This window comes from Artibeus jamaicensis, unplaced genomic scaffold (genome assembly GCF_021234435.1).
Source record: "Artibeus jamaicensis isolate MK-2021 breed Jamaican fruit bat unplaced genomic scaffold, CSHL_Jam_final scaffold_369, whole genome shotgun sequence".
Taxonomy (NCBI): Eukaryota; Metazoa; Chordata; class Mammalia; order Chiroptera; family Phyllostomidae; genus Artibeus; species Artibeus jamaicensis.
The window spans coordinates 7,674,713-7,700,808 of record NW_026522042.1 but is presented as its reverse complement, the minus strand read 5'-3'; the positions used below and the strand labels follow the sequence as shown (position 1 = coordinate 7,700,808).

The 26,096-nt window shown below is 42.3% G+C and overlaps 1 protein-coding gene across 1 annotated transcript in view; it reads right to left on the bottom strand.

The window, feature by feature from the left end:
• The window catches only part of PLCXD3 (phosphatidylinositol specific phospholipase C X domain containing 3), a 141,369-nt gene that overhangs the window by 35,134 nt on the left and 80,139 nt on the right, over positions 1-26,096 (bottom strand). Inside the window, exon 2 of the mRNA XM_037138509.2 lies at positions 17,740-18,448. Within this exon, the coding sequence (XP_036994404.1) occupies positions 17,740-18,448 (709 nt within the window). The remainder of the gene's footprint in view (positions 1-17,739; positions 18,449-26,096) is intronic.

Genomic DNA, 26,096 nt, shown 5'->3' with positions numbered 1-26,096 from the left:
TAATGTATTATGAAACCTCACTTTCTCTCTTCCTATCTCTCTGCTCATGGGGCCAAAGTAGGAAAGATTCTATCAGCTGTGCCCATCTGGAGAGTCACATGTTATCATCACAAGCTGCATGGCAAACAGAGGGGGCCGAGTGGGGGTGTGGGGACTTGCATCCCAGGGGCCCAACATAGCTCCTGAAATTAGCTGCACAATTACCCCAGTCACAACAAGTTGTTAACAAGGGAGACAGAGATCCTAAGAGCAACTTAATGAACCATTTTCAGTTTTTCTATAACAACCATGTGTATGCAGATACACATGACCTCACCCTGCTCTGGGCATATGTTTATTTGCAATAGAATCTGCTAGGTTGGCTGATGTATTTAAATAATGGAGATGTGATTAGCAGTAATGACAACATGTCCTCAGCACAATGCCTTGTCAACCTTGTCCAGGTAGCTCCACCTGTCAATAGATCCCTGAGGGACAGATATTTAAACTACTTGCTATTTGTGGCTAGTCTTTGTTCCTTGGTATAATGCAATACAGATATCAGAAAAAAAGACGAGAGGTTGAATTTTAGAAAACACTCTTATGAATTATAAAATTGTTATTGTCATAATTTAAGGTGGCATTGGCCAATTATGAATTCATCAGATATTAATTCACTTCTTAAAACATGCAAGATGTGATTTCTCCTTGGAATATGAAACTCATTTTTCTTTTATTGTCTTCTATGGTATCTGATTCCCCAAACTGCTCAGTAAATACTTAATAGCTATTAAAAGCCATTTTAGGGGATATGAAACTGGAAAGCTCACAGTCCTTGTTTTCAAGGAGCTCATGGTATAAGTCAATCAGTAGCTTTCAAACCGGAGCCAACAACAAAACAACACTGGGATCCAGAGATGGGGCTTGAACACAGGAAGACTGTAAGTCCCACTGGTACTTCTGGTGCACAGAGCCATTGCAATCGATTTAAGCTTAGCTCTAAAAATGATTACAACAGAATAGAAATAATAATAAACACAAGAGAAATCTGTAATATTAGTGTTAGAGAAAAACCAAACCCCAAGATATCTGTTGCAAGATGGCCATATAACTTTTGCCAATTACTGTACAGAATTGTCACATGCGCCAACATCTACTAAAAAATCCAAATCATCATAATAAACTCTATCACAATAAGCTTATATTTGAAGCAAACTTAATTAGTCTCAGTAATGAAATCTCTTCCCAGGAAATTAGGTTCTCAAAGAGGATTATTTACTCTTTTAATTTAGCAGAGTACCACTGAGTGTCCTTGCAAAACTATTGTTGCTAATAATAATATTGAGAGTCAACATTTACTGACCACTCACTATGGATCAAACACTGAGCCAAACACCGTCTGTGATTATCACATTTATGCATCACAAGAGCCCCATCAGTGTGTTTTTATTCCCACTTTACAGAGAAAGAATGGAGGCTTGGAGAGTTTAAGAAACTTGCCTAAGATCACACAATGGCAAGTGGCAGAACCCAGCTCTTTGTCCAAAGTGAATGCCTGAGCTACTGGAAGCACAAACTACACTGGAAACTATACTGGAAACATGAACGAGATGCCTCCTGGAATGAGTGAGAGAGTCTACCTCACTCATGCCCCGGATGGGGACTAAATAAAGGAGTGAAGAAATAAGTGGCTAGACCGCTTTGCCACTCGGCTAGAAGCCACATCTCAAGAACAGCAGTTAATTTTAGCTCTAGGTTCACTACCATTTTGCTTAAAAGATCAACATGATACAAAAGTAATGTAGTTAAAAATGGATATTTCACTTAACTGACTGTTTTAATCTTAAACTAATGATCACAATTGTAATATAAAAACGCTTGAATCACCAGAGCTCTCACAGCTGAACATGAAAAGCTAGAGACGGAGGTGGTGGCCCTTCAGTCGGGCCGCCGAGCAGCACATCCATTCATCTTGATGCTGGCGTGTCAGTTACTGCACTGACCAGAGGAGATCACCTGAAAACCGGACTGCCTTTGCCTCCACTGCTGAAACATCGGGAATTAAGATACTTTGGCTAAGAATCAGTGACTCCCCTTGGAAGCCATTTTCAAGTGTTGGGGAAAGCTACTCTTCTGACAGAATTTGATGTTGTCAGTCACTTGAAATCCCTGAATTTAGAAGTAGAGATAAACACTTTCTTCTCTTTTGTTCTGTAGGCATTAGTAAATATGAGATACTTTCATATTACTGCTTTGGGTTAGTTTGGAAAAAGTCATATAATTCAGAACTTAGTCATAGACAACTCAAAGGGTGGAATGGGTGCAGAAGGCAAAAAAGAAGAAACACACTTTGACATCAGGCCTGTTCGAATCCCAGCTCTAGAAGCTGTGGACACTGAGTAAGTCTGAATGAGTAGGTTACTTTGCTAAGCTTCATTTCTTTTCCACATATAAAATAGAAGTGAAATGATCTCATCTCTCAGTTGTTACAAGGTCTAAGATGAGAACATACGTATGGGTCTATTATAGTCATTCGAAATCTATCATTTCTCATTCCGGTCCCTTTATCTTATAGTTGAGTGTTGAGGCCAGAAAAAAGACATCCTGAAAGTCGTACAAATTTAAACCTAGGATTATGGGTGTCACCTGTAGTTTTTTAAATAATGCATTAATTTAAATAATAAAGGATTAATGAGTTAAGTTTTAAATAGCAACATTTTATTTCACTTTCCACTGCTTGTCATTTTTCTAGTACACAGCAAGTTCTCGTCCACTAAGGATGCATGTTGCTCATTATATTTCCTTCCTGCATAGTCCAGGAAGGAAATTGGATAATTCATTTGATTTATGCTCATTCTTTAAAAATGAACTTCCAGTAACAGATTAGGTCTCTTGACATTGCTGTTTTATGAACATCTAGTTGGGCATTTCTTCCTGTTCTGGTAATGATTCAAATGAAACTAGTGGTTAGACTTTAGACACCATATGATTAGATTTCTATGACAGAATATTGTGATACGCATGTGCTTAGAAATTGCCACTGTTACCATAGAATCAGATTATTGATGCTAGAAGAGGGGACAAAGGTTGCTCAGTATGTTCACTTTACAAGATCAGGAAACCAAAGGCAGGTAAAATTAAGTGACTTGCTCCAGCTTACACAGTAAGCAGCAATGCTGGGTGAAGAAACCAGGTAAATACCTGCTTCTGACTCACAGTAGCGCTTAGCACCCTCTGCTGAAGTAAACCATCCGGGAGCATGTCTCTCCTCTAGAAAGTGATCACTGGAGGGCCAGGGATGGTGTCTCAGTCGTTCTGAAGTCCAGGCAGTGAGCAAAGACTCATGGAATTTCTGTACATATCTATTTTTTTATTTAAGTAATATAAATACAAATAATAATAAATATATTTAAAGAGTTTTTTCAAGAATCAAGAATAGTTTCTCATATATTGTGTTATTCTATGACCCTAAAGTGGTGGGGTTTTCCTTTGAGAATGAACATCCCAAGATATACAAGCTGAAAATGAGCTCCCATTCAGAGCTGTTGCCTGTGGAGATGATGGTTCGCTTGTCTCATCAATGATAGGAGGGTTCAATGTCTTTGCATGGCTCCTCCACTGAAATTGCCTTCAGAGTAGGTACACAGGACACATGAGGAAAATAGATCTCATCATTGTTCCCCTTGGATTTGGACTGCACACAGCATTTATCAGCTTTGTTCACTCACCGTATTTGGCTCTGAACGAGTGTAGGTTGTTCAAAATCCAATTCCCCTTGAAAGGATAAAGATTTACCTCCCCCTCCCAGGAAAACTTTTCTAAAGTTGCTTCAGAGTCACTTGGATGGATAAATAAATCCCCAAGGAGACTAATCTAAAGGCAGCAGACACTGGAATGTATAAATCTTGGCATATTCATTTAAACACAAATAAAGCCATATGAGTAAATATTTTATGTTTCCTTAATCCCTGGGCAGTTGGTATCATCTGCTTAACAAGAAAAAAAATTAAGATCCTGGACAAGTGACTTCACAGGAACTTTTGTGCAGGGGCTGCTCTAGGCTAGTGGTTTTCAAACGGGGGATTTTTCTCTCTTACACACATACCCGGGGATGACCATCACTTGGCAAAATCCAGAAACACTTCCAACTGTCATGCCTTGGGGCAGGGGAATGTGCTCCTGGAATCGTGTGGCAGAGTCCAGGGGTGATGCTCAACACCCTGCCATGCACAGGACAGCTCCCAGAACAAAGAATTATCTTGTCCAAAATGTCAGTTATTCTGAGGTTGAGAACCTGATTCTGTACTGAACATCCTGGCTCCCTGTCTCTTCAGTGGCCCTCACTAATGTCGTTATGACTATTCCTGTGTCCTCATGTTTCCAAAAGTAAAACTGTCTTCCTGTATTTGTCTTCAGAGATGAAAGAATAAATTTTCCATGCTATTTTGCTTCTTGAATATCTCCTTTTACCTTAGGTCCATTTACCAAAAAACACTAAATTGTCACAGAGGTTGCCTGAAGATGCATTTGGCATCTGAAAAGTCTCCTTGGCAGGAAAATGAAAGCAACTTAAAATGTGTGTGCTCTTCAGGGCAATGTGCTATTCCCACCCCATATTACTACATCTCAGAGACAGCTGGGGCGAGACGAGCTGGGACTTCCTGCTCTATTGCTTCAGCATGTTGCTATACATTTGTCCCTTCTCACTACCAAACTAAGAAGGAAGAGAGAAAAAAGCAGTGCCAATGCCAGCTTCACTTGTCTAAGGCTTGCTTCTCCGTGCCTTTCAGACATCCCCAAGGTGCTTTCCTTGTTGGGAAGTTCATTCAAAAAAGAAAGGCAGGTTAGGGTTAGGGTCAGGGTTACTTTTGATAGTAGAGGATTAGATCTTGGCATATACACTGTGTATGACAGAATGTCCCACCTAAAAGCATTTCTTTCCACCTTAAATTTTTGAAATAAAGTATGTAATGTGTAGTGATCCAATTTACTCAGAACTTGCTGAATTTTGCAATCAGAAGAGAACCCATACAAAGTGTTGAATGTCTGTGGCCAGTCCATCAAACCCCCACAGAGCTCTTACTTGTTGGCCTAGTCTGACCCTTATTGCCTGGAAATGTCCCCCAAATCAAACATTATTTTCTACCTAAGAAAAGATACTTTGCACCATTTTCAATGGTCAGTGGTTGGACAACCACAAAAATAGATCCCATTGGAGAAAGTGGACATGCTCTTGGTGTTTGAGCCTAATGTTACACTGTAGTGAATAAAGAAAGAGCAACAAAGGTGAGTGTGCTGCTGTCCTGAGAGACTGGAGAAGTCACTTTTGTCATTATCCCTTCCTTTGAGCCGCTCTATTAAATCTACAGGTCAGAAAGTGACTGCTCAGTGGCAAATTCTGTCTTGTATCATTCCTAATTGCCGCATACAAATCTCACATTCCAAAAAGATCGCCTGGAAACCCCAGGACAAGGATCATGAGTCAAGATCTTATAAGACCTTACACCATCCCTCTCTGGTCCCCACTCAGAGCCCACAGCACGGTGCTCCTGCATTCTCAATGTTGGCAGAGTCTCATGCTGGGGTCCTGGGGAAAACACTACTTTGGCCAACTATGACAAAGAGAAATTAAAATTCTCTTAAGTCATAACATAAATAACATCTGATACACCAAGTGGGTTATATCCCCTTCTCCCCCTCTCCACCCCACTATATCTAAGTTTTATCTGAATTTTTATCAAGAGTTGTAGAAGGACAAAAGCCCCAAAATATTCCAGAGATAAATCAAGCAACATCAGGAAAGGGAAAAAAAAACCACTTTCATAACTACGACAGCCACACAAAACAGCCTCAAGAAAAACACTAAAGAAAATATGAGGTCTGGAGAAAGCCAAAAAAATGTAAACAGGTCAAACCAAATGCAAAGTACCACACTGAGTATACAAGCACTTTCTCCTCTACATTCCATTGGAAGATGGAGACAAAAGAAAGCTTGTGAAACTCTGCTCTCCTCATGAACAGAAGTAAAATAAGGTACTCTCCCAGGTGCTGAGATAAGACAAGGTTTCTACTTTCTTTCATTACCTCTTCTACCCCCTTCAACATACACACGCACATGCACACCCATGCACACAAACACACCCATTTAAAGCAGGCTACCTGGTGGTAGTTGGAGCAGAACCTGGTGGGTTATCTAAACAGCATTTATATGCACAGCCCACATCATCAACATCTGAAAATGTCCCTGCTCATGGTTCATGGCACCAAGGAGCCTCTCAGACACAAGGGTCCTTGGCCATGCTCTGTTTGGGGGCTGCCTGAACACATGGGTGAAATGTTAGCACACATGGCAATGAGCTATGTGTTAATGCGAAGATGTGAAATTCTCTTCTTGCCATAAAAAAACATGTAGAAATGCACGTGGCAGCCCACTCTGCTTGGAAATGACAATGAGTCAGATTCATGCAATATCCCTTTAACTGCTAACCAGTAAACATAAAATGAGACCAGAATCAAAGTAAGTTTCCAGGCTTTTTTTTAAGCAATGAACTCACATGTCTCCTCAAGTCCACATATGCTCTCTGTTAACAGACTGAACTTCTATTGAACTATGCACTCAGTTCAGAATTGCTCTACAAGCTATTCAAAGTATCATTACAAGTATTTAGTTTTGAGGAACAGGCAATATAAATTAAACGCTTCAAAACTGAACTGCAAAACATCTGGAAGATATATTTCCATGAGCAATCTTCTGTAGCATTATTGTGTTATTTATTTTCATAACCAGTTCACTTTTGAACCTGAGCTAAATCATATTGGGAACAGATTTTCTGTTCAATATTCAGATAAGCAGCAGCTACATGGTGAATTTGGTCAGTTTTCCACTGGCCAAATCTCAACATCCATTTCCAAAGGGCAGCCTGTGCTCCTCGCATTCGCTGATGAAATCACACATTCCGGTCTCACTGCCACATCAGCCCCATCAAGACAGGATGTCACGGCTCCCCTGACAGCTCAGAAGCTGCTCTTCTTTTAACAGCTGAGGCCACAGGAAAATAAGTGATGAGGGAGTGAGAGGAAGGGATATTTTAAAGCAAAAATTCAAGCTATACTTGTGATTTCTGCAAATAGAAATCAATTATGACAAGCAAGTCTCCAGCTATTCCTGTCTAATCACTTTTAGTACTTTAAAATAAATTAATTAGAGAAAGGCTACAATCCCAGACAATTCAGCAAGAGCCAGAAGGCCTGGGCTCTCCACAATGAAGCCAAATATTAGTGCCTGCTGGCGACGCATGTAATATTTTCTTCTGAAATCCTCCAAGGCTTGATATTCTGAGGAAATTTCATATTTCCAGCTTGACTGTTGTTATATTGAAAATATTATGGAAGTAAACGTTTTATCAACTGAATGTGATATATCATAGACAACAGTGTATGGGGAAGGGGTAGATGGAGGTGGAAGAGGGTATAAGGGGGATAAATGGGAATGGAAAAAAGTACAATAAAAAATCTGAAATGTCATTGTCAGGAGTGGTGTAAATAAGTTATTGAAGATTTTTGTTACAATTTTGTCAGATGGGGCACATTTAAGCAACTCCTCGCCCTTTTTATTGCTTGACAGAGAGGATTGGATGTCTATCACCTCACTTAAATAACTATTTATACTTGTCGGAGTCACCCTTGGTGATCAATAGGTCAGTCTGCCAAGTATACCCAACACAAATGCGCTTTCAGGGATGCCCATTCAAACAAGGTAAAGAAAAGTATGCCTCCCAGGACTCAAGGGGCAAGAAAAGCATCCATGTGAAAACAGGACCGCCTTCTGCTTCTTTGGCCCCGAATGAGTTGTGAAGCCCTGGGATAGACGTCAGGATGCTGGCAAATATTAAAATATGAGCAGTTCCCTGTACAAAGTGTTGTCGTTCCACGTTTCTTCCGCACCTGCAGCCCCTTCAGCCTCCATCCCTGGTGATTCTTTGTACTTGTTAATCATGCTCAACCCTTGCCCAGTGAAACAGGAAGAAACTGAAGATCCCAGATGTAAAAAATATATAAAGTTAATTATCAGTAGGACTCAATCTGAAGTTTACATTTTCAGTAGGCAAGCCCTGAGCAAGGGCTCATCACCAGCTCTTTGATTTGCCTCCTTATCCCAATGGTCTGGGTTTCTGCATGGGCACAGCCTGGACTGTTTCAATGAGAAAGAGAACAACAAGGGAAAAGCACATGGAAGTGTAAGTCACACCAGAGGCCTTCAAACCAAATAGAAATAAGTGATACTTCTTCCTTTGCATTGCACTGAAAGGGGGCAGAGAAACTACAAAGCAACCCCTGACCTCTGGCAGCTAGTCAGACCCTCACCAATAGGCCATTTCATTCTCTTCTTAGGAATAAGCAATCTCCCAGAGTACCTAGGAGGTTACTCAAGATCAAGGGAAAGTGAGATTGAAAAAAGGATACTTTGCGAGGTTGTCTAGGCACTCAAACAAGATCCCACAAAATAGCTAACATTTACCCATCTAGACTAAAATGAATGACCAAGACCTCTTTACCAATCCTAGTTGATCCTCTCTCTAGCCCTATAGACAAGACCTACTGAGAGATCCAACTACAGAGTTGCCCTTGCTCTCTGCATCCAATCCAGAGAGAAGCTCTGCTTCCTTCAGCCTCCCGCTAGTCACCCACCTAAGCCCTGATTCTATAAGAGGTTCTCTCCGTCACCTGCTCCCTAGGGGTCTCGTGGTTCCCAAGGCCTGGGTTCTCCCTTGCTGCAACAAGTAGAAAACTCAGTGTGCTCAATGATCCATTTGTGTTTGGCATTCTGGCAGTCACACAACACTCGCGCCCTCTGTTCCCCCCCCCCCGGAAGGTAAGAATTTCTCCCGCGAAGGGGCCATTCCTCCATGGGTGAACGGCCTTGCTCTCCATGTCAAGGAGCCCTGCCTGCAGAGGGCAGATGGGTGAGGGGCCTGAGCTGTCCAGGTCTGGTCCATTTTACTTCTGGACTCAGATACCTCTTACCTGCTCATCTATTGACAATTCCTGTTTTGGTTAATTTCCAATCCCAAACAATCCTCCGCGATCCCCAGTTTGCTGGCTGACGTCCCCTTTCCTTTGTGCCAGGGCCTGTTCACTAAACACCCCTGCTGCATGGACTCTTTGTCTTTATTCCTTCTGACTCTCCCCAATCAACCCGCCTGCTTTCAGCTTTCTCTAAGTGCCAGCTACAGGCTAGGCTAGTTCCTTTTTGAACATTAAGTTCAATCTGCTCAGTAAATTCTGCATAAGAAAACTGACACCCAGAGAGAATCACTGAAACAGGTGAACTCTAACCTATGCCATGCTTTTTAGAAAAATATGTGTACTCTCTCTCTCTTCCTCCCCTGCCCTCTCTCACACACACACTCGCCAGGCACCTCATAGGTATCTGACTTCCCAACAGCTTCAAACTCTCCCCAGTCTTCAACTCTCCTGACACAGACAATGAAAGGTGACTGCCTGGATTTGCCTTTAATCTTACAACATCAGCAGAATGAAGGGGAGAGAGAGAGAGAGCTTGGATGCGCTCAACTGTTTCAAAAATTCTTGGGTCAAAAGTTGTTAGAACAGCAAGTTACAGACATCCCTCCCTCCTGCCATACCCCAGCAGGACCCAGGATGACACAGTCCTCTGTCACACGACCTCATGGCTGGAAGTTGCTATCAAATCTTCTTTTTTACTGTTGGAAATCAGGCCTGGGAAAGCAGTTGGGTTGCCAAGTGCTGCGAAGTTAATTGGTTTTGATGGAAGATACTGAGGCTGGAAGTTACTAAGGCTTCTTCCATGGCAATCTGCTTTAGAGCTCAGGGAAAAAAAACACCCCTCCTGTTAGCCTTTGCCTGTGCTTCTGCCACACAAGAACCCCGGGATCCAGCTATATGACATGGGAGGGAAGATGCACGAGGGAGAATGGCTGAGGACCATTTTCTGGAAATCAGTAATGAGCTGATGTACCTTGGCGATAGACCAAGCAAATTTGGACTTAAATCTGGCAGGGTCTGTGGGTGAAGAAGTCATAGCTCAAATTAAGGAAAAATTTAAGGAAACATATTTCAGGGATAGGGAGGGGACTGATAAATCTTGGCGTTGACACTCTAGATTTCTTGAAGCCAAGTTCATCTGCTGGTGGGACAGTTAAGGAGCAGCTGGTCTGCAGACATGAACAATGGTACTCAAGGTGAGGTCACCTGGTGTCAGAAATGAAAATCTTTGAGCCAGGGACACCAGAAGCAGAAGCTCTGGGGAGCAGTGTTCTGAAATTTACATTTCAACAAAACCTCCATGAGCTCTTTCCAGCTGGCCAAGCCTCTGGCTAGGAAAAAGGTTACTTTCTAGAGCTTTCTTTCGCTTTCCAAGCCAGACTCCTCTTTCAGCAGTTCAAACACCTAGACTCTGAATTGCTCCCAGCACTGGCTCATAGCACCACCATAAGACCTTATTTAGCCTTTCTGATGTGCAGTGTCTTAAATGGCAAATTGGAAATAATACCTATTGAATAAATGAGGCCTCCAATAAACATATGTTGAAGAAACAAATCTTAAGATGAAAGTACCTTGTAAACAGTGATTATTCTAATGCTAGTTGTTCTCCATGGTCTCTCTGATATTCTCTCTCTGAAGCATATGGAACCCAAGGAGACAGCTTCCTATTGTACTGAGTGGCTGAATTGACTGGTCCATGATTAGCTTCTCTAGTGTGCTCACTTATTTGGGGACAGGGCCTGGGGGACAGAGGCAGAAAGCTGCTCTTCATGGAGACATGCTGTCTTATGTATGTCACCCGGTAGTGACCTTTCAACCCATCTCTCAGTGTGGTTTTTCCTGGCTCCCTGCAGCTGCTGAGGTGACTGAGACTGCAGGCAAACGACCTCCCAGAGGCCCGCCCCACCCCTGCTGGGTCTAGGCAATGACAGGTAAATTGGGCAGCAGAAGTGTTGTTGGGGGCGTTGGTGTGAGCTGGAGTGTGTCCCGAATAGATGGAAAAAATAGAGTCTGTTGCATTTGTGAGGTGGAAAGAGGAAGAGGACAGGGAAGGATGATCCTGCACAAAATCCGTGGCCTGGCCCCAGGCCCGACCTCTGACCCCCAGTCAGGGCCCCAGGTACCACATTCCACTGTGCACAGTGCAGATGAAGCCAGCTCACCTTTCACATTGGTCCCTGCACCTGCTGTTTTCTGACCCTGCCATGTCTTCCCTTCCATTTCTGTCCTCAGCCTTCCCTGGGGTATGGAGGGCAGAATTCTGCCTTCGAGCTGGGAGACCTGGATTTTAACCCCATTTTTACTGCCAGTTAGCAAAAATGGGATCTGGGTAATTGTTTAGCATTATTCTGGCCAAATTTTGTTACTAAATGGAAAAGAGTTAAATGGGCAGTAAGCACATGACAAGGAGAATGGAGCCCAGTCACCTGTTAGTTCCCTCCCTTTCTGTTATCCTGTGGCAGTGCTGGCCTGAGGTCAATGCCAGCATCCTACCTTTGTGTGCTTTCCTGAGACAAAGCCATGAACTTCAGTGCTGCTCTTCTCACAGCCTGGCCCACCCTAGCCCCAGCATTCTTACCTTCCCAGACCCCTAAACTGACTTCACCCCCCAAGATGACAGATTATGCATTATATGTACCTACTTCTAACAAATGTGGATGCCTATAATATACCCTAAGAATTTTCCTAATTTGCAGGAGTAAACATAAGACATGGAGTCAAACAGACCCAAATTATAATCCTGGCTTTGCTAAATTAACATGGGATTTTTGAGCAAGGTACTAGACATTTTCCACCTTCAGTAGATCTAATAATACCATCTTTGTGAGGCTGCAGGAGGATTAAGTGAATACACTTCCTGTAAAGCACAGTGAACTTCCTATCATGTGAGCTCAACATCTGTGGCTGACTCCCTTTTCCCATCTGGGTCATATCAGTGCTTATTAACCACCAACCACATCCTGAAAAGTCTGCCTTATTTCCCCAGGATGTGACTGTAATCTCAAGAGTTAAATGGGTGGGCCGCACTGTGTCCAACTCCAAGGGATGTCATTCATACAGAATGACACGGTGAATGGTGTTCACAGGACTCCAAAGGACAGCACTGTCAGTAGTGCTGACATGTCAGCATCTTTTGCTTTTCTCTCCTCCCAACCTCTTGTGGACAGCTTGCTTTGTTTCCAGCTTTGGACTGGTGAGTTATCTTCAGTATCTTCTATCCTTATTCGATCTATATAATTTATTTTGTTTTGTTCCCTGAGGCTCAGTTCTGATATATCCCCTTCAATATCTTCCTAATACATATGTGATTAGGCATTTAAAATCCTGCATGATCTTCCACTTTGCCTTTCCTAGGCTCATCTTTCATGTTTCCTTACATCTCACTCTGCTCTGGTTAACTCTGGCTTTTGTTCCTCAAGATTTCCTACCTCCGTGTTTTTCTCTCATTGTTCCCTCAGTCTGGGAAGCCACCCCCACTGATCTCTGCCTATCACAATCCTGTCCTTTCTTCAGAGCTGACCAAAATCTTTCCAGGTATCTTTCTCCTATAAGTCACTATAGGCCTTGTTCTTTAATCCTCCCATTTTTAGGTCATGCATGATCTTGTCTTTTTTTCTTAAGATTTTATTTATGTCTTTTAGAGCTATCAGAAGGAAAGGAGAAAGAGAGGGAGAGAAACATCCATGTGCCTGAGATACATTGATGGGTTGCCTCTCACATGCCCCTACCTGCAGTCCTAGCCCACAACCCTGGCATGTGCCCTGACTGGGAATCGAACCTGTGATGTTTTGGTTGGCAGGCCAAGGATCAGTCCATTGAGTCACACCAGCCAGTGCTGATCTTGTCTTTTCAAACCTCCTTAATGCTGGTTCAGAACAATGGCATCCTGCTGGTTTTAATGTGCTCATAGCACTGAGTGTAGAGCTCTACTCACAGGAACTGCTCAGCAGATATGTACTAAATTGAACCCTTCACCTGAATACACTGCCAGTGTCATAAGGTATTTGCCATATAATGAGAGGAAAACACATTTCCACTCACCGCTTTGGATTCTCACGGAAAGCAGAAGGCTGGAGTGGGCAATGGTTTTGAGACCCCATATCTGAGGTGACCCCATATCTGAGGTTACACCTTGGGTACTGTGTCTTGAGAAGAGTAGGCACCCAAATGTATTTGTTTAATGAATAAACACGAAAATGGAGCAAACTGGATTTAAAACATGAATCCACCTTTTCTTCACTCTACTATCTGGGTAAGTTGCTTACCTTTCTAAGGTTTATCCTTTCATTTATGATGGCATGGCAATCCTATTTGGGGGGAGTTTTGTGACTATTAAACCAATCAATGCTTATGAAGCAGTTAGCATAGTATTGAACAGAGAGCACTTAAAACAACTTACTGCCGTTATCATCTAAACTCTTGGCCTATATAAATATTCTCTGAATTAATTCAACATCAATTTACTTGCACAAATGCACTGCTCCTTAAAAATTCTGGCAGGTGGTCTGACCATTTTTTTTTTAACTGAAGAACCTATAATTTAATGAACTTCCACAAATTAGTGGAAAAATTAACTCAAGTTGCACACCTTCTTTTTAAGAATGTGTGAATTCGGCGGGGGTGAGGTGCAAAAGCTGGTGTTTGAAACATAAATTAAAAATAGGTCTTTAACAAATCAAATCTGTGTCTTCTGGCATTTACTAAACTGTAGAAAACGCATCTGCAGTGTCCAGAACCAGTGGCCAGATTGAAAGCTCTGCTACCTACATCTTCTTTCCCTGAGAGACACCCGCACCTTCAAGCACTGTTTTCTAAGCCCAGGTGCTCAGAGTTTTGTTAACCAAATAGCAGACATCCATAAAAAGTTTTTAGAGGAACTAGTCAAATGCAGGGTCTTAGAATTGTAGTAATCTGAAACTGAAAAGGATCTTGGAGATATTCTAGTTCAAACTCCCAATTTTGCAGATGAAAATATGTAGGGCACAGAAAGGTCTTCCTGGTGCCTAGTCTAGTCTCCTTCGGTGCCAGAGGAGAGGCCTGTCACCTTTTGTGATGTTCATGCAGGATTCCCAAATGAGTGACTACAGCCTCAAGAGGAAAATGCCAGAGAGAGTCTTCCTCCTTCACTCAAGGAGGAGGAAGAGGGGATCCATTCTTGGGGAGTCAAGGGTTCATTCACTGGCTGTTTCAGAGGTAAGTAAATCACCCTGCAAGGCACCATGTAACAGCTGACAATGACCTTTCCCTACAGACCTCATGTGAAAAGCTGAAATACCTAAAAACAAGACAAAAGAAAACCTCTGAGTTTCATATTAATCCCAGAGGCTCTGCAGCTGGTTTAACAAGAGGTCTTTCTAGTTTTTCTGACACTAAACTTCATTGACGATGCTTATAGTGCAAATATCACAGCTGTGTTTATGTACATTTGCAAGTAAATTTCATAATCTTAGACAGAAAAAAAGTTCATGCTACCTGTAGAAACTCTGTTTCTACTTTATAAATTCTTTTCTCACCCACTTCTCTTTCTCTTTTCAATGATCCAGCTTTACCATTCCAGACATAAAAGGCAGAGGCAAGTGAGAAGTTTGGAATTAGAGCTTCTGGCTAAGGCAGTTTGTAAAAATTAGTTTTGTGGGCTGTTAAGTGTGACCTGAAAAAAAAGTGCCTAGAAAAACACTGCATTAGTTATCTTTAAACAAGATTCACCACTCAGACACTTGTTCGTGCCTTTAATATGCTAATGTGAATTGTGAATCTCCTGAGAGAGATGTGTAGCTATATCTAGAAACATTTCTAGCACTTTCCTAACTTATTTGATTCCCTCCCCCCAATTCTACTTTAGTAACACTGTACTAGAGCATAAATAACCAAAAAGCAGTTCAACGTGTAAGTTGCAATGTCCTAAACTTCATGAAATGCCATAAGAGAGAAAAGTGAAAGTCATTTATTCCTTGGGTAGATTTTTCTTAACTTCCCAAAGGCTATTCTCTACACAGGTAAAATCAGGGTGTGGCTCTTAATCAAGTGCAAAGCAGGCATGTTGTATGAAAATGAGTGTTTTTCTAAGTGCAGCAAAGTGAAGCTGGAGGGGCCATGGGAAGACTCCTTTCCTGCCCAGTCTGTAAACATTAGAGAAGAACCTGCTGTCATTCCATGTGTAGAGAGAATGGAGAAAGTTGGAGCCGGTGTATCCCCAAGCCCTACCTGCTTCTCCCCCACCTCCGCTGGGCCCTCAGGGTTTCCTCAAAACCTGGGAGGCCTATGGGGTAAAGCTGAAAAGAACACATTCGTAGGTGTATATAATATAACTTCTTCATTTTTAGGTGTATAAGAGACATGGTAAGTTGTTATTTGCTGGAACAATTCACTTTAGTAGAAAGTGGTGCTCAAAGTCTTTGTATTTTGCTGAAAACTTGGAGAAGACTAGCTGAGTGAAGGCTTGGGGCCAGGAAAGAGGTGAAGAGTTTGGTGTAATAACCTAGAGAAGAGTTTGGAATCTCCAAGGCAATGTGGGGGTCAGGGAAGAAAAGAGATGAGAAAAGGAGAAGGAGAAAGAGGTAGAGGACTGGAAGCCAGGGTGAAAAGTAGTGTGGATGTGATCAGGGGAAGACAGTCTAGGCTAGAAGATTCATAATTACATGCAAGTCTAAAATTCAATTTTAAATTATGTGCAATGTTATGGTAATAAAACCTCCCCTGTCTCCTTGGGTCCTTAGCAAAATGTCCAAACCAATGCGGAAACTGAGTGAGAAGAGAGTTGCATGACTCAGGTCATACAGAGTGAGGTGTGGAAAGGCCACGTGGGACAATCAATCTATAAAACAATGTGTGTAACCTAGAGGCAGCCAGGGCTCACACCACAAGGATATAAGAAATCTCACGGAAGGTTCTGTATGTGCATACGGTATACAACGAAGGGCTAGGGACCTTATTTAGATCTTAAGAAACAGGGAGGTTCCAGCTAATGTCTGAATAACAAAAGGAAGTTATGCTTTTGTATGAAGGAAATTTTACACTTCAATATCTTGTGCCTTTGACTACCAAAAAATGCCAATAACTGCCAAAAGAGTTGGTCTGTATTCCCATAGTCGACTGACCACATAAACTTAGTGCCTTACCAGCACTTTAAATTTAGTGACCTTGATCATATCTTCCATGTGGCCATATCAAGGCCAGTGAGAATGTCTGTATCACCCTTGCTACTTAAGAAGAAATTGTGTTCTCAAATCTTTCCACCCATTCATACCACATAGCTTAATAGCTACTGAATCATCCTAATATTGCTGTTTGCATAAATTGCCTTGGTGTTTGCTCACTTCCTCAGTTTAGCTTGCATTACATTGCTCGAACAGTTCTAAGCACCTCTTAGGTGCTCCTTCTCTCCACTCCACCCATCCTCCAAGCTGTGCCAGTTACTGATCTAAAGGCAGACCTGGTTAAGTCACTCTACAAGTAACTGCCATTGCTCACGGGATCACATTCCCTGCAGCCTGGCTAAAAGCTTTCTTGCAAGTGTGTTTCTGCCCCACTACACACCTCACCTCCTGCAATTTCCCACCCCACATGCTGTGCTATAAAGCCACATGGATTATTTTCACCTAAAAATCTTTTCTCCTCCTCTTCTTGTCTTTCCCTACAATGACCTTGAGTTCAAGCAAAACAGTTATGCTTTGCCCCTTTACCATCATTCAAACTACCAATGCTAAAGATAAAAGTTCTGATAAAACTTGTACTTTATCTTCAGACATTATTTGCACTGTTTTGTACTTTTAAGTCAAAAGAATAAATAATACATACAAGTTTTCATATTCGATCACACTCATGGGAAAGAGCCACAGGGATCTTCGGCGATTTCGGGTGTAATTACACTTCATATGCATGGCTGCACTTGACCAATGGGACAGATGCCCTCTCTCTGGAGGCTGATTCATGCTTATGATATAGTGTGAAGGCATACACTTGAGATTTTGTTTTATCATCCATTGTCCAAATGAGCTTAGGCAAAACCTATTACTTCTATGAACCTCAATTTTTATTGGTAAGAGAGTATCTACTACCCAGGGTTGTTATGTAGATCTGATGTAACTATGTAAAGAGACACTGGGAACAGCAGGCAAAGGGCTTTGAAATCTGCAAAGTGCTACACAAGAGGGGAAAGGTGTGCTATGAAAAGAGAACGGGACATGGAATCAAAACACATGGTGCCATGGGTTGATCTTTGTCCTAGAAACGTATATTGAGGCCCTAATTCCACATACTTGTGTGACCTTATTTGGAAATAGGATGCTTGCAGGTGTAATCAAGTGAAGATGAGGGCATTAGAGAAGATGCTAATGCAATATGACTGGGCTCCTGATAAGAAGAGAATATAGGCACCTGGGCAGAACACCAGGTGAAAACAGAGGCAGAGACTGAAGGGATGTACCTACAAGCCAAGGAACGCTAAAGATTGTCAGCTGTCCCCAGGAGGTAGGGGAGAGGCATGGAAAAGATTGTCCCTCAAAGCCTGCAGAAGAATCAAACCTGCTGACACCTTGATTGCAGAATTCCAGCTTCTAGAGCTCACAGACAAAAAAATATCTTTTGTTTCAAGTTACCTAGTTTCTGGTGCTTTGTTATGGTAGCCCCAGGAAACTCATACACATGGGTATGAGTTTCAGCTCCACCACCTACAGGATCTATGAATGTGTGGTACTATATTTAAACTTTCCCCCCTAGTAGTTGAAGGGCACTTACCTTTCCGTGATGGTCTCTCTGAGGCCACTGGCCACCCCTTTGACCACAGTGCTTGCTTTGGGTGTCAGCACCACCTGAGATATAAAAAACGAGCCCTTCTTTCTTCTCTCTGTAATGGACGCCTGCAGAAACTGGATCAGTTTTTCCGGGTCTGTGGTGTTGGCCCAGGGAGCAGGCATCATCTGCCCAGGCCAGAGGAAGGGCACCTCCAGAGCCACGGGACTGTGGTAGAAGACCAGCACTTGGTAGTCCTTCTCCCACAGGTACTTGAGACTGACTTCCTGTGCGAAAATGGCCGGGCACATTTTATTGCCATAGATGTCCTTCAGCATCTGGACCAACTTTTCATGGTGGTATTTCTGCATCCCATAAAAATGATTGAAGTCCAAGAACACTACCTCCTTACGGTGATCTGTGAGGAATGCATTGATCTCCTCTAGGCCTTCATTGACTTTGGCACTGAACAAGCCATGAGCAAAGTAGAGTTCATTGTCGGGGTCTCTGGGCTTGGTGGAGATTCGAAGATCAAAGTAACGGATCCCAGCTCCTAGCTGACCTGTAAAGTTCATCGTTTGAGTGGCTAACCATTTCCGCATCAGCTTTTTGGCCACAGTTCCAAAAACAGAGACAAAATTCTGGACAGTTTCTGGCTGTTCAGGGCCCACTGGAGAGGCTTCATCAATGTAGAAACTGAAGGAGTCATGAGATCCTGGAAGAATAACAAGGCACAATGTGGTTACATTTCAGTCCTTCGTCCTCCCCAACTTCCCTCTTGCCATGTCTGTATCTCTCTCTGAAATGAGCCAAAGGAAATACTAGGGTGTTGTGGACCACTCTGCCTGGTTTTAGGAATTGTATCTCCACCCCTTGTGGCTAAGGGTGAGTGAGAAATGACCTCTGGAATGCGAGCTGCAGGAGACAAGGCTTGTCTCTGGTAGCAAATGCTGCCTCAGTTTCCTCCCTGCCCCCAAAGCATGGTTGGAAGTCTTTGATGAGTAAGACCCCTCAGAAGAGGGGTGACGTAGGCCAGACACAACCACTTGGGAGGCCATCATGGAAGGACTTGGGGGGCTGTGACAAAGAGGGAGCAATGGATTCTCAGCCCCTGGCTTTGACAAAGTCCAAGTCCCCATGTCCTCTGGGAAAAGCACTTCCTGGCTCTAGTCCACTTAAGCCTGAATACCTGTTGGGGAGGGGTGCAGCTTCTTGCCTTGCTAGAGTGTGTCCAGGGGGAAAATCTGGCATCACAAAGACTTCCTGATAAACCTGTGAAACCTTCTCTGCTAAGAGTGCTTTCATTCATATGTTAAGGGTTCAAGTAGGAAACTAAAATTCTCTGCCTGACAGACTCTGACTCAGACTAAGCCCTCAGATTTATTTGAAATGTTATCTACTATTTGATCCTTGCTACCCTGTATTCCTGTGTATTACAACCCAATAAAAGCTCTTGGAGGAAGGGGCTCAATGCCTTTTTCTCCTGAGAAACTGGCCACTGCTCTAGGCCTTTTTCTTCTGGGAAACTGGTCACTTCTCCTCCCCAAGTAGATCACATCATGTCTCAGTCATGATTACTCTCATCCGTGGCGGCTGGGGGGACTTGTGAGGAGAGTCGCCCCCACACTAGGCAATATTTACCAAGTTCATTCTCATGTCTTAAGAAGGTTCTTTTTATAGCCTGGCATAGAGTAAATCAGTTGTGAAGTTGTAAAAATTTCTTCTGATAATGCTTTAAAGATCAAATGATCATCTTCTACTTATATAGACAACGAATTTAATGGATTTATTTGGATTGGTTTTTCATATACTAACCATTCAAAAATAATACCTAAAGGGACTCACCAGTTCCCAAATACTTTATCTATAACATTGCCCCTTTTCTTTCTTTTAGGTTGATTTGAAGCTGAAAGGTTTGTTTTGATAAATAAAGAAGCCCTTTTCACAACAGATGATCATTGTAAGAATTGCTAACTCATACACTTTGGAAAATACAAAAGGTCACAGGGTAGAAGGAAGGAGAAAAGGAAAGAGGACAGTCCGATGTTGAGATATCTGACATTATTTCTGACCTTGCATTTGGGAAATTGTCAACTTAGACAAGGCGGCAAGTGAACACATGTGAGAGCATTAAAAAAATTAACTAACAGGCTATTTTCTTCACAGATAGTTCCTCTCACCAGTAAAATCCCTTTTAGGAGTTGGCTTCCAAATTTAAAAGATTTTCTTTTTAATAGAACAAGAACAACCTATTTATTTATATTTGGCATTTACAAATATTAAAACTCCAGAAATGGCCCTGGCTGGTGTACAGCACCAGTCTGCAAACCAAAGGGTCGCCAGTTCAATTTCCAGTCAGGGCACATGCCTGGGTTGCAGACCAGATCCCCAGTTTGGGTTGAATGAGAGGCAACCACACATTAATGCTTCTCTTCCTCTCTTTCTCCCTCCTTTCCCCTCTGTCTAAAATTAATTTGCAAAACTCTTAAAAAATAAAAAAGTCAAGAAATATAGCAATGAACATGTGTATGACTTACCTGTAAGTACAGAGTGCCATTTAAAATATTATTGGACCAGATAGAAAAATTATTTCAAATTTAATTATAGTTGTTAAAGTCTCCTTCAATCCTTGGGCATGACTAACTATATAGGTGAAATTAAATGAACAGACCCTGGACTTTTCAACACATTAGAAAGGGCAGACATCATCGTTCTCCATCTGTTCCTCGGGCTTCCTCTCACCTTGCTGCCCCATTCCTGATCCACATTCCTCAGTGTGCACCTTTTCTGAAGTTCCTCTCCTCCCACTCCCACACATGCATGCACACACATGCACACACACGCATGCAGACTTCCAGCTTGCTACTCTCTTGGCTTTGACAAAGCAAAGTGCCATGTTGGAGAGGCCCAGGAGACAAAGACCTGGGAATGGCCTCCAGCCAGCAATGAGCCAGGACCTGAGACCTTCAGTTCAAAAAAAAACCTCAAAAATCTGAGTCTTGTCAACAGCCGCTGAGTTAGCTGGAAGCGCGTCCTGCCCTGGTGGGGTCTTGTTTGCAGCCTTTGCAAAAACCCAGAGGCAGAGGATTCCTGACCCATAGAAACTGCATACTGTTTTAAGTGACTAAGTTTTAGGGTGATTTGTTAACAGCAATAGATAACTGATACAGACTATAACAACTCTCAGGAATTTATGAGAGGATTTGAGATCTACAGATCCAACTGCCTAAGATAGGAACTTGGAATTTTAATAAAGAGAAATTAATTGAACTCAAAATGGTCATGTGCATCTTTATGTGCTTGAAGACTAGGTATCAAGTCAGAAGAAGAATGAAGTTTGTTTAAAAAGTCTTCTTGAACACACAAATAGTTATTCCATTCTGCACACTGTTAGGGATGGCCTGAGATCTCATCTGGTGTCATCAGCAAGCATGCAGCACCCATTTTATTAACACCACAGTGTGAGGAATATGCACGATAGTCTCTTTTTTCTGGTTCCTCGTAGCACTGGACTGAGCTTCTCATCCTGTGATTTTGTGTGGTAGAAAGAACTCTAGGATAAGCCCCAAGTTCCACCTTCTGGGTAGAGATGCCCTGAATAACCCCTTACCCTTGAGTGTGGTACATATGATGATATATCATTCTTATAACTCTGTTCCAGTACATGAAAAAGAGATTTTTTTCCAGATGTAATTAAGGTCCCTAAGCAGCTGGTTTTGAGTTAACCAAAGAGAGATTATGCTGGGTGGGACAGACCTAAGCAGGTAAACCAATAAAACAGAAACAAAAAATAGCAATAGATGTTCTGTTGGTACTGAAGAAGCAAAATGCAATGTTGTAGAGAGGGCCACGAAGCAGACAAAGGGATTGACAGCCAACCAAAGTAGTATGGAAGTGGTCCTTTAAGCTGAAAATATCTGAACAGTCAGCTGCCACAGAAATGAACATCTCAACTTAAGCTGAACCTCTGAAAATAAAGCTGCCATCAACGTCTCTCCCAGGGTGCTTCTTGTTTGGGACAAGGCTGACCCTTAACACCAGAAAGTGTGAGTTCAACTGCTCCTTACAATAAAAAAGCCCAATAGAACCTCCCATATTTCCCCATTAAAGCCTTACCCACCTCCCCCTTTTGTTAAATTCAGTAGCTATGCCTTTTCTTCTGGTTATTCAGCAAGCTACTATCTCTGAATGCTCCCACATGTACAGTGTGCATGAATAAGTAAATGCTGCCTTCTCTCCTGCCGTATCTACTGTCAATTAGTTTGCAGACCACCAAATCAGTGTTACTATTGGAAGAGGAAAAGTTTTCCTCCCAACACAAGAAATAATGCACAGCTTCTACTAGTGGTGAGTCATGCTTCTAAACCCAAGGAATTCCATTCCATGAACAATCAGCAAGATAGCAAGAGGGGCCTCAGCCTCAAATGATAATATAGCTTTGGCCAACCAACACTGTGATTTCAATCTAGTGCAGTCTAGCCTGCAGATAAGAGGAAATTAGGCAAGGCTTTGCATTGAAAACAGCATTAAAGGGGGTGCTGGGTGACCAGGCTCAAATTCAAGCTCAATCCGTTAACTCTGGAGGCTCATCAGATTGTTAACCATTCTGACTTTCAGTTTTCAAAAGTTTTTAAATTAAAATACTCTCCACACTTATATCACAGGATTCTTACAAGGAACATATGAAACCATGTTCAAGGAAGTTCCTTAAAAGGGATATATATACAAATTAAATTACTGTTATTTTGTTGTGGTGACGTAACTAGTCACAAAACACTCATTCACTTGTTTTGGAAAACATGACCTAGACAAATCTACATTGGGGTGGCTGTACCAGCTCACATAACAGGGAGGACAGGAGGAATAATGATTTAAATTGCAGAGTTTAGGTTTGTTAATGTTTCTTGAAAACGAGATTTGTTTCCGTCATTTCTCTATGACTTAGCAAATGATGAACAATCAAAATTACCCCATTTCGTATTGTTTGGAACAACAACTAAGCAATGCTCCCATCTTGGGAAAATTGACGGGTGATGTAGACCAAGTGCTAACCCTCTTCCTTTCAGCATCTCTCCAGTATTGTCTACAAAATCACTTCAGGAGGAACTTCTGGTTGGTTTCTCAGTTTGGCTATAGTTCCATTTCAAGTTCTGCAAAATTATGGGTTTAATACACATCAGTGAAAATGTATCAAGTCAATTTCATCTGTGAACCTTCAGACGAAAAGGCCCAGTACGCTAAGGTTTGACGTGCCCGTGACAGTGCAGTTCCAACATGTGTATCCTGACCTGAGAATGCAGGCTGACTCCATCGGAACAAGAACTGCCCTTCCCTGCCTCTGCTGAGCACTTAGCTTGCTTGTGTGTGGCACCCCATGCCTCCCTCTCCTCACCTCTTCTGTTACTGTGATATGACCCAGTGCTGAGGTTTTTAAGATTCCTGCTTCCCGGTAACAGGTTCCCTGCATATTTATTACCTTGGTACCTTTTGTGATAATCAAGCCAACACTACAGGAGTGGGGGGGCATGGGCACCCTCCGCCATGAACCAAAAGAAGACTGAAAGGGTAGGGTTCTTTTTTTTAAAGATTTTATTTATTTATCTTTAGAGGGGAAGGGAAGGAGAGAGGGAGAGAAATATCAATGTATGGTTGCCTCTCGTGTGTCCCTGCTGGGAACTGGCCTGCAACCCAGGCATGTGCCCTGACTGGGAATCAAACCGTGATCCTTTGGTTCACAGGCCCGTGCTCAATCCGCTGAGCTACACCAGCCAGGGCTAGGGTTCATTTTTGAGGCCCCTTCTCTAAGGTGGAGGATTAGCAGGAGGCACCCTCTTCACTTCCTCTGGGAAGACAGGAAGTTCTGGAGTGCTCACCCTCTCGACTTCCCTTTATGGAAGTCTTCATGCTGGTCTTCTTTTGCGAGCACACACATTCTCTTCTCTGTGGCAAAGCTTTTGTGTCCCCACTTCTGGAGGCTTCCTTTTCCCTGAATTCACATTCTTCTGGTCTGCGGCTCCCCCTCATCAACTAGTAGTTGTTATTAGATGTTGTTACTAACCCTTGTTCATTAATTTTTTCTGTCTTTGTATCTTGCTTGCCACCTGCAACTCCCATATAGAGACACTTGGTTTTAAGATAGATTGTAAGCTTTCTAAAAATTAAAAAAAAAAACTATGCTCCATAATCTCCTGTGTCCACTACTGCACCCAGCTCTGTTAATAAAAAAAATATTTGACTTCAGTCAGAGGATCAAAATCGTTCACATGGAAGTGAAATACGGTAACTACTTCTACTTGTAATCATTCTTACAGGTTAGACCATCAGTGACACACTTTTTCTTTACCATTTCCTCTCAAATTTCTCAGAATATTAGTCTATACAGACTGGCTCCCTCTCCCTAACTTTGGTTCCATCTTTTCTTAAAATTTAATATATTTTAAAAATTTGGTTCCCTCTTTAATCCACTATGGCAAGTCATATGCACTCTCTATAAAGTATCATCGATCTCTACTAAAGGAAGCCCACCGGCCACTTCTCTGACCTCATTCCTAGATCCGAACACAGAACATGGTAGGCATGTAGTTAATGCTGTTGAGTAAGTAAATGGGTGAATGCTGCTGAGCCTTTCTGGAACACTTGGTACTGATACACTACCTTGAACTGTTTTCCTCTTTTGGCTTTCGGGACATGACTCTTCTAGTTTTTCTGCTCTTACTGTTACTGTCCCGTCACTGGCTCTTGTACTTTCACCTTGTAAATGAACATCTTATCCAAAGCTCTAGTTAAGATTTCAACTTGCTCCATGCTTTCCCTTGGATGATCTTGTCCATTTCTATGGCCTCATGCCTATAAAAGATGAATCAGAAATTGATATCACCTAACCTCTCCTGCATGCCATACCCGGGTCCACTTACCAGGCAACTAAATGTCATTGCTCCATGAAAATCTTAAACTTCAAATGTCCCAGATGGACATCAGTGCCTTCTCTTTGTCATGTACTTCTGTCATACTTAATTATCACATCAGCCTTCTATTTCATCCTTGGGTGCAGCTTCGGTTCATCAGTCTGAAAGTCCCATTGCATTGACCCCCAGATGCTCTCTCAGACATGCCCACTTCTTTTCCATTCTATTGCCTAAGGCCTGGATTTCTGGGGGGGGTCTACTGAAGTACTTCTAGGCACTTTGGTTTGGGTGCCACAAACTCTCTTTCAATGACTTATCCAATCACTTTTATTTAGTTTGGAAGTCCATTGGTTCTAATTTAATTACTTAGTTCTTACATGACAATATAAAATTACTATAATTAATTTTTGCTTACCCCATTGACTAAATTGATCAGCTACTAGAATTTTTTGGAGACAAGGACCTAACCTTATTTCCAGCACACAGTCTTGCTTCAGTCTCCGAACGCATGACCAGGGCTTCATGGACAACACAAGAAAACTTTTGTCATCAGAGATAACACACGATATGTGTCATAAGCCAAAAACACCTCTAGAATTGAATGAATTGTCAAAAATGACACTCCTGTAATTTAATATGTATCCTTCACATGACAGATAGATGTATATAAAATACATTTTCAAATATTAGAATTAAACCCCATCTATCCCACAGAAGACTGACATGAATCCTTTGGTAGAGGAAAAATTAAGAGTCATGTTGTGACTTCTCTCTGGCTACACCTGTATCTCCATGGTGTGGAAAGCCTTCTCCCTGGGCACATGTCAGAGACAGTGAGCTGAAGGAGAGCGGGTTGGGTTCCTTTCTTCAGTCTTTTGCACAGCACAGGGATCCCAGAGACTAAAACTGAGAAACCCTATTACATCGATGTCTCCCAGGAGTAGAGAAGTTCAGTACTCATCACGGTTCCTTTAAACGTGCTGGGTAGATTCCTTAGTCCAATGGATCAGCCAACAGCAAATAGTTCAAGAGCAGCCGTGTTGCCATTAAAGGGCAGAAAAGCAAGCTGCTCCAATTGCCAACTTGGGTGAAACTATTATGCCTTCTTTTCACATGAGTTCCTTTTCAAGGACTATCAATATGGATGCCAGAAAAATAATTAAAAAAGACCCCAAGAACCAGAGAAGTCCGAAGTTCCCGTCAAACCCAGCTTGGCGCGCCTTCTCCCTCTCTCTGTAGCATCTCATCGCCTGGCACAGCCATGTGGGATCTGCGGTTGTACGCACTGTGCTGCTGAGCCAGCGACAACAGCTCACAAGCTTCTGAACCTGGCAACACAACACTGGTGAGCGCAGCTTCCAGCAACAAAAGGTTCTGGGCTGGCAGGAACCTACATCCAAAATAGGATGATTTAAGAGGAAAATCAGTCCATCAGCAACATTTGTCAGGTAATTAGGA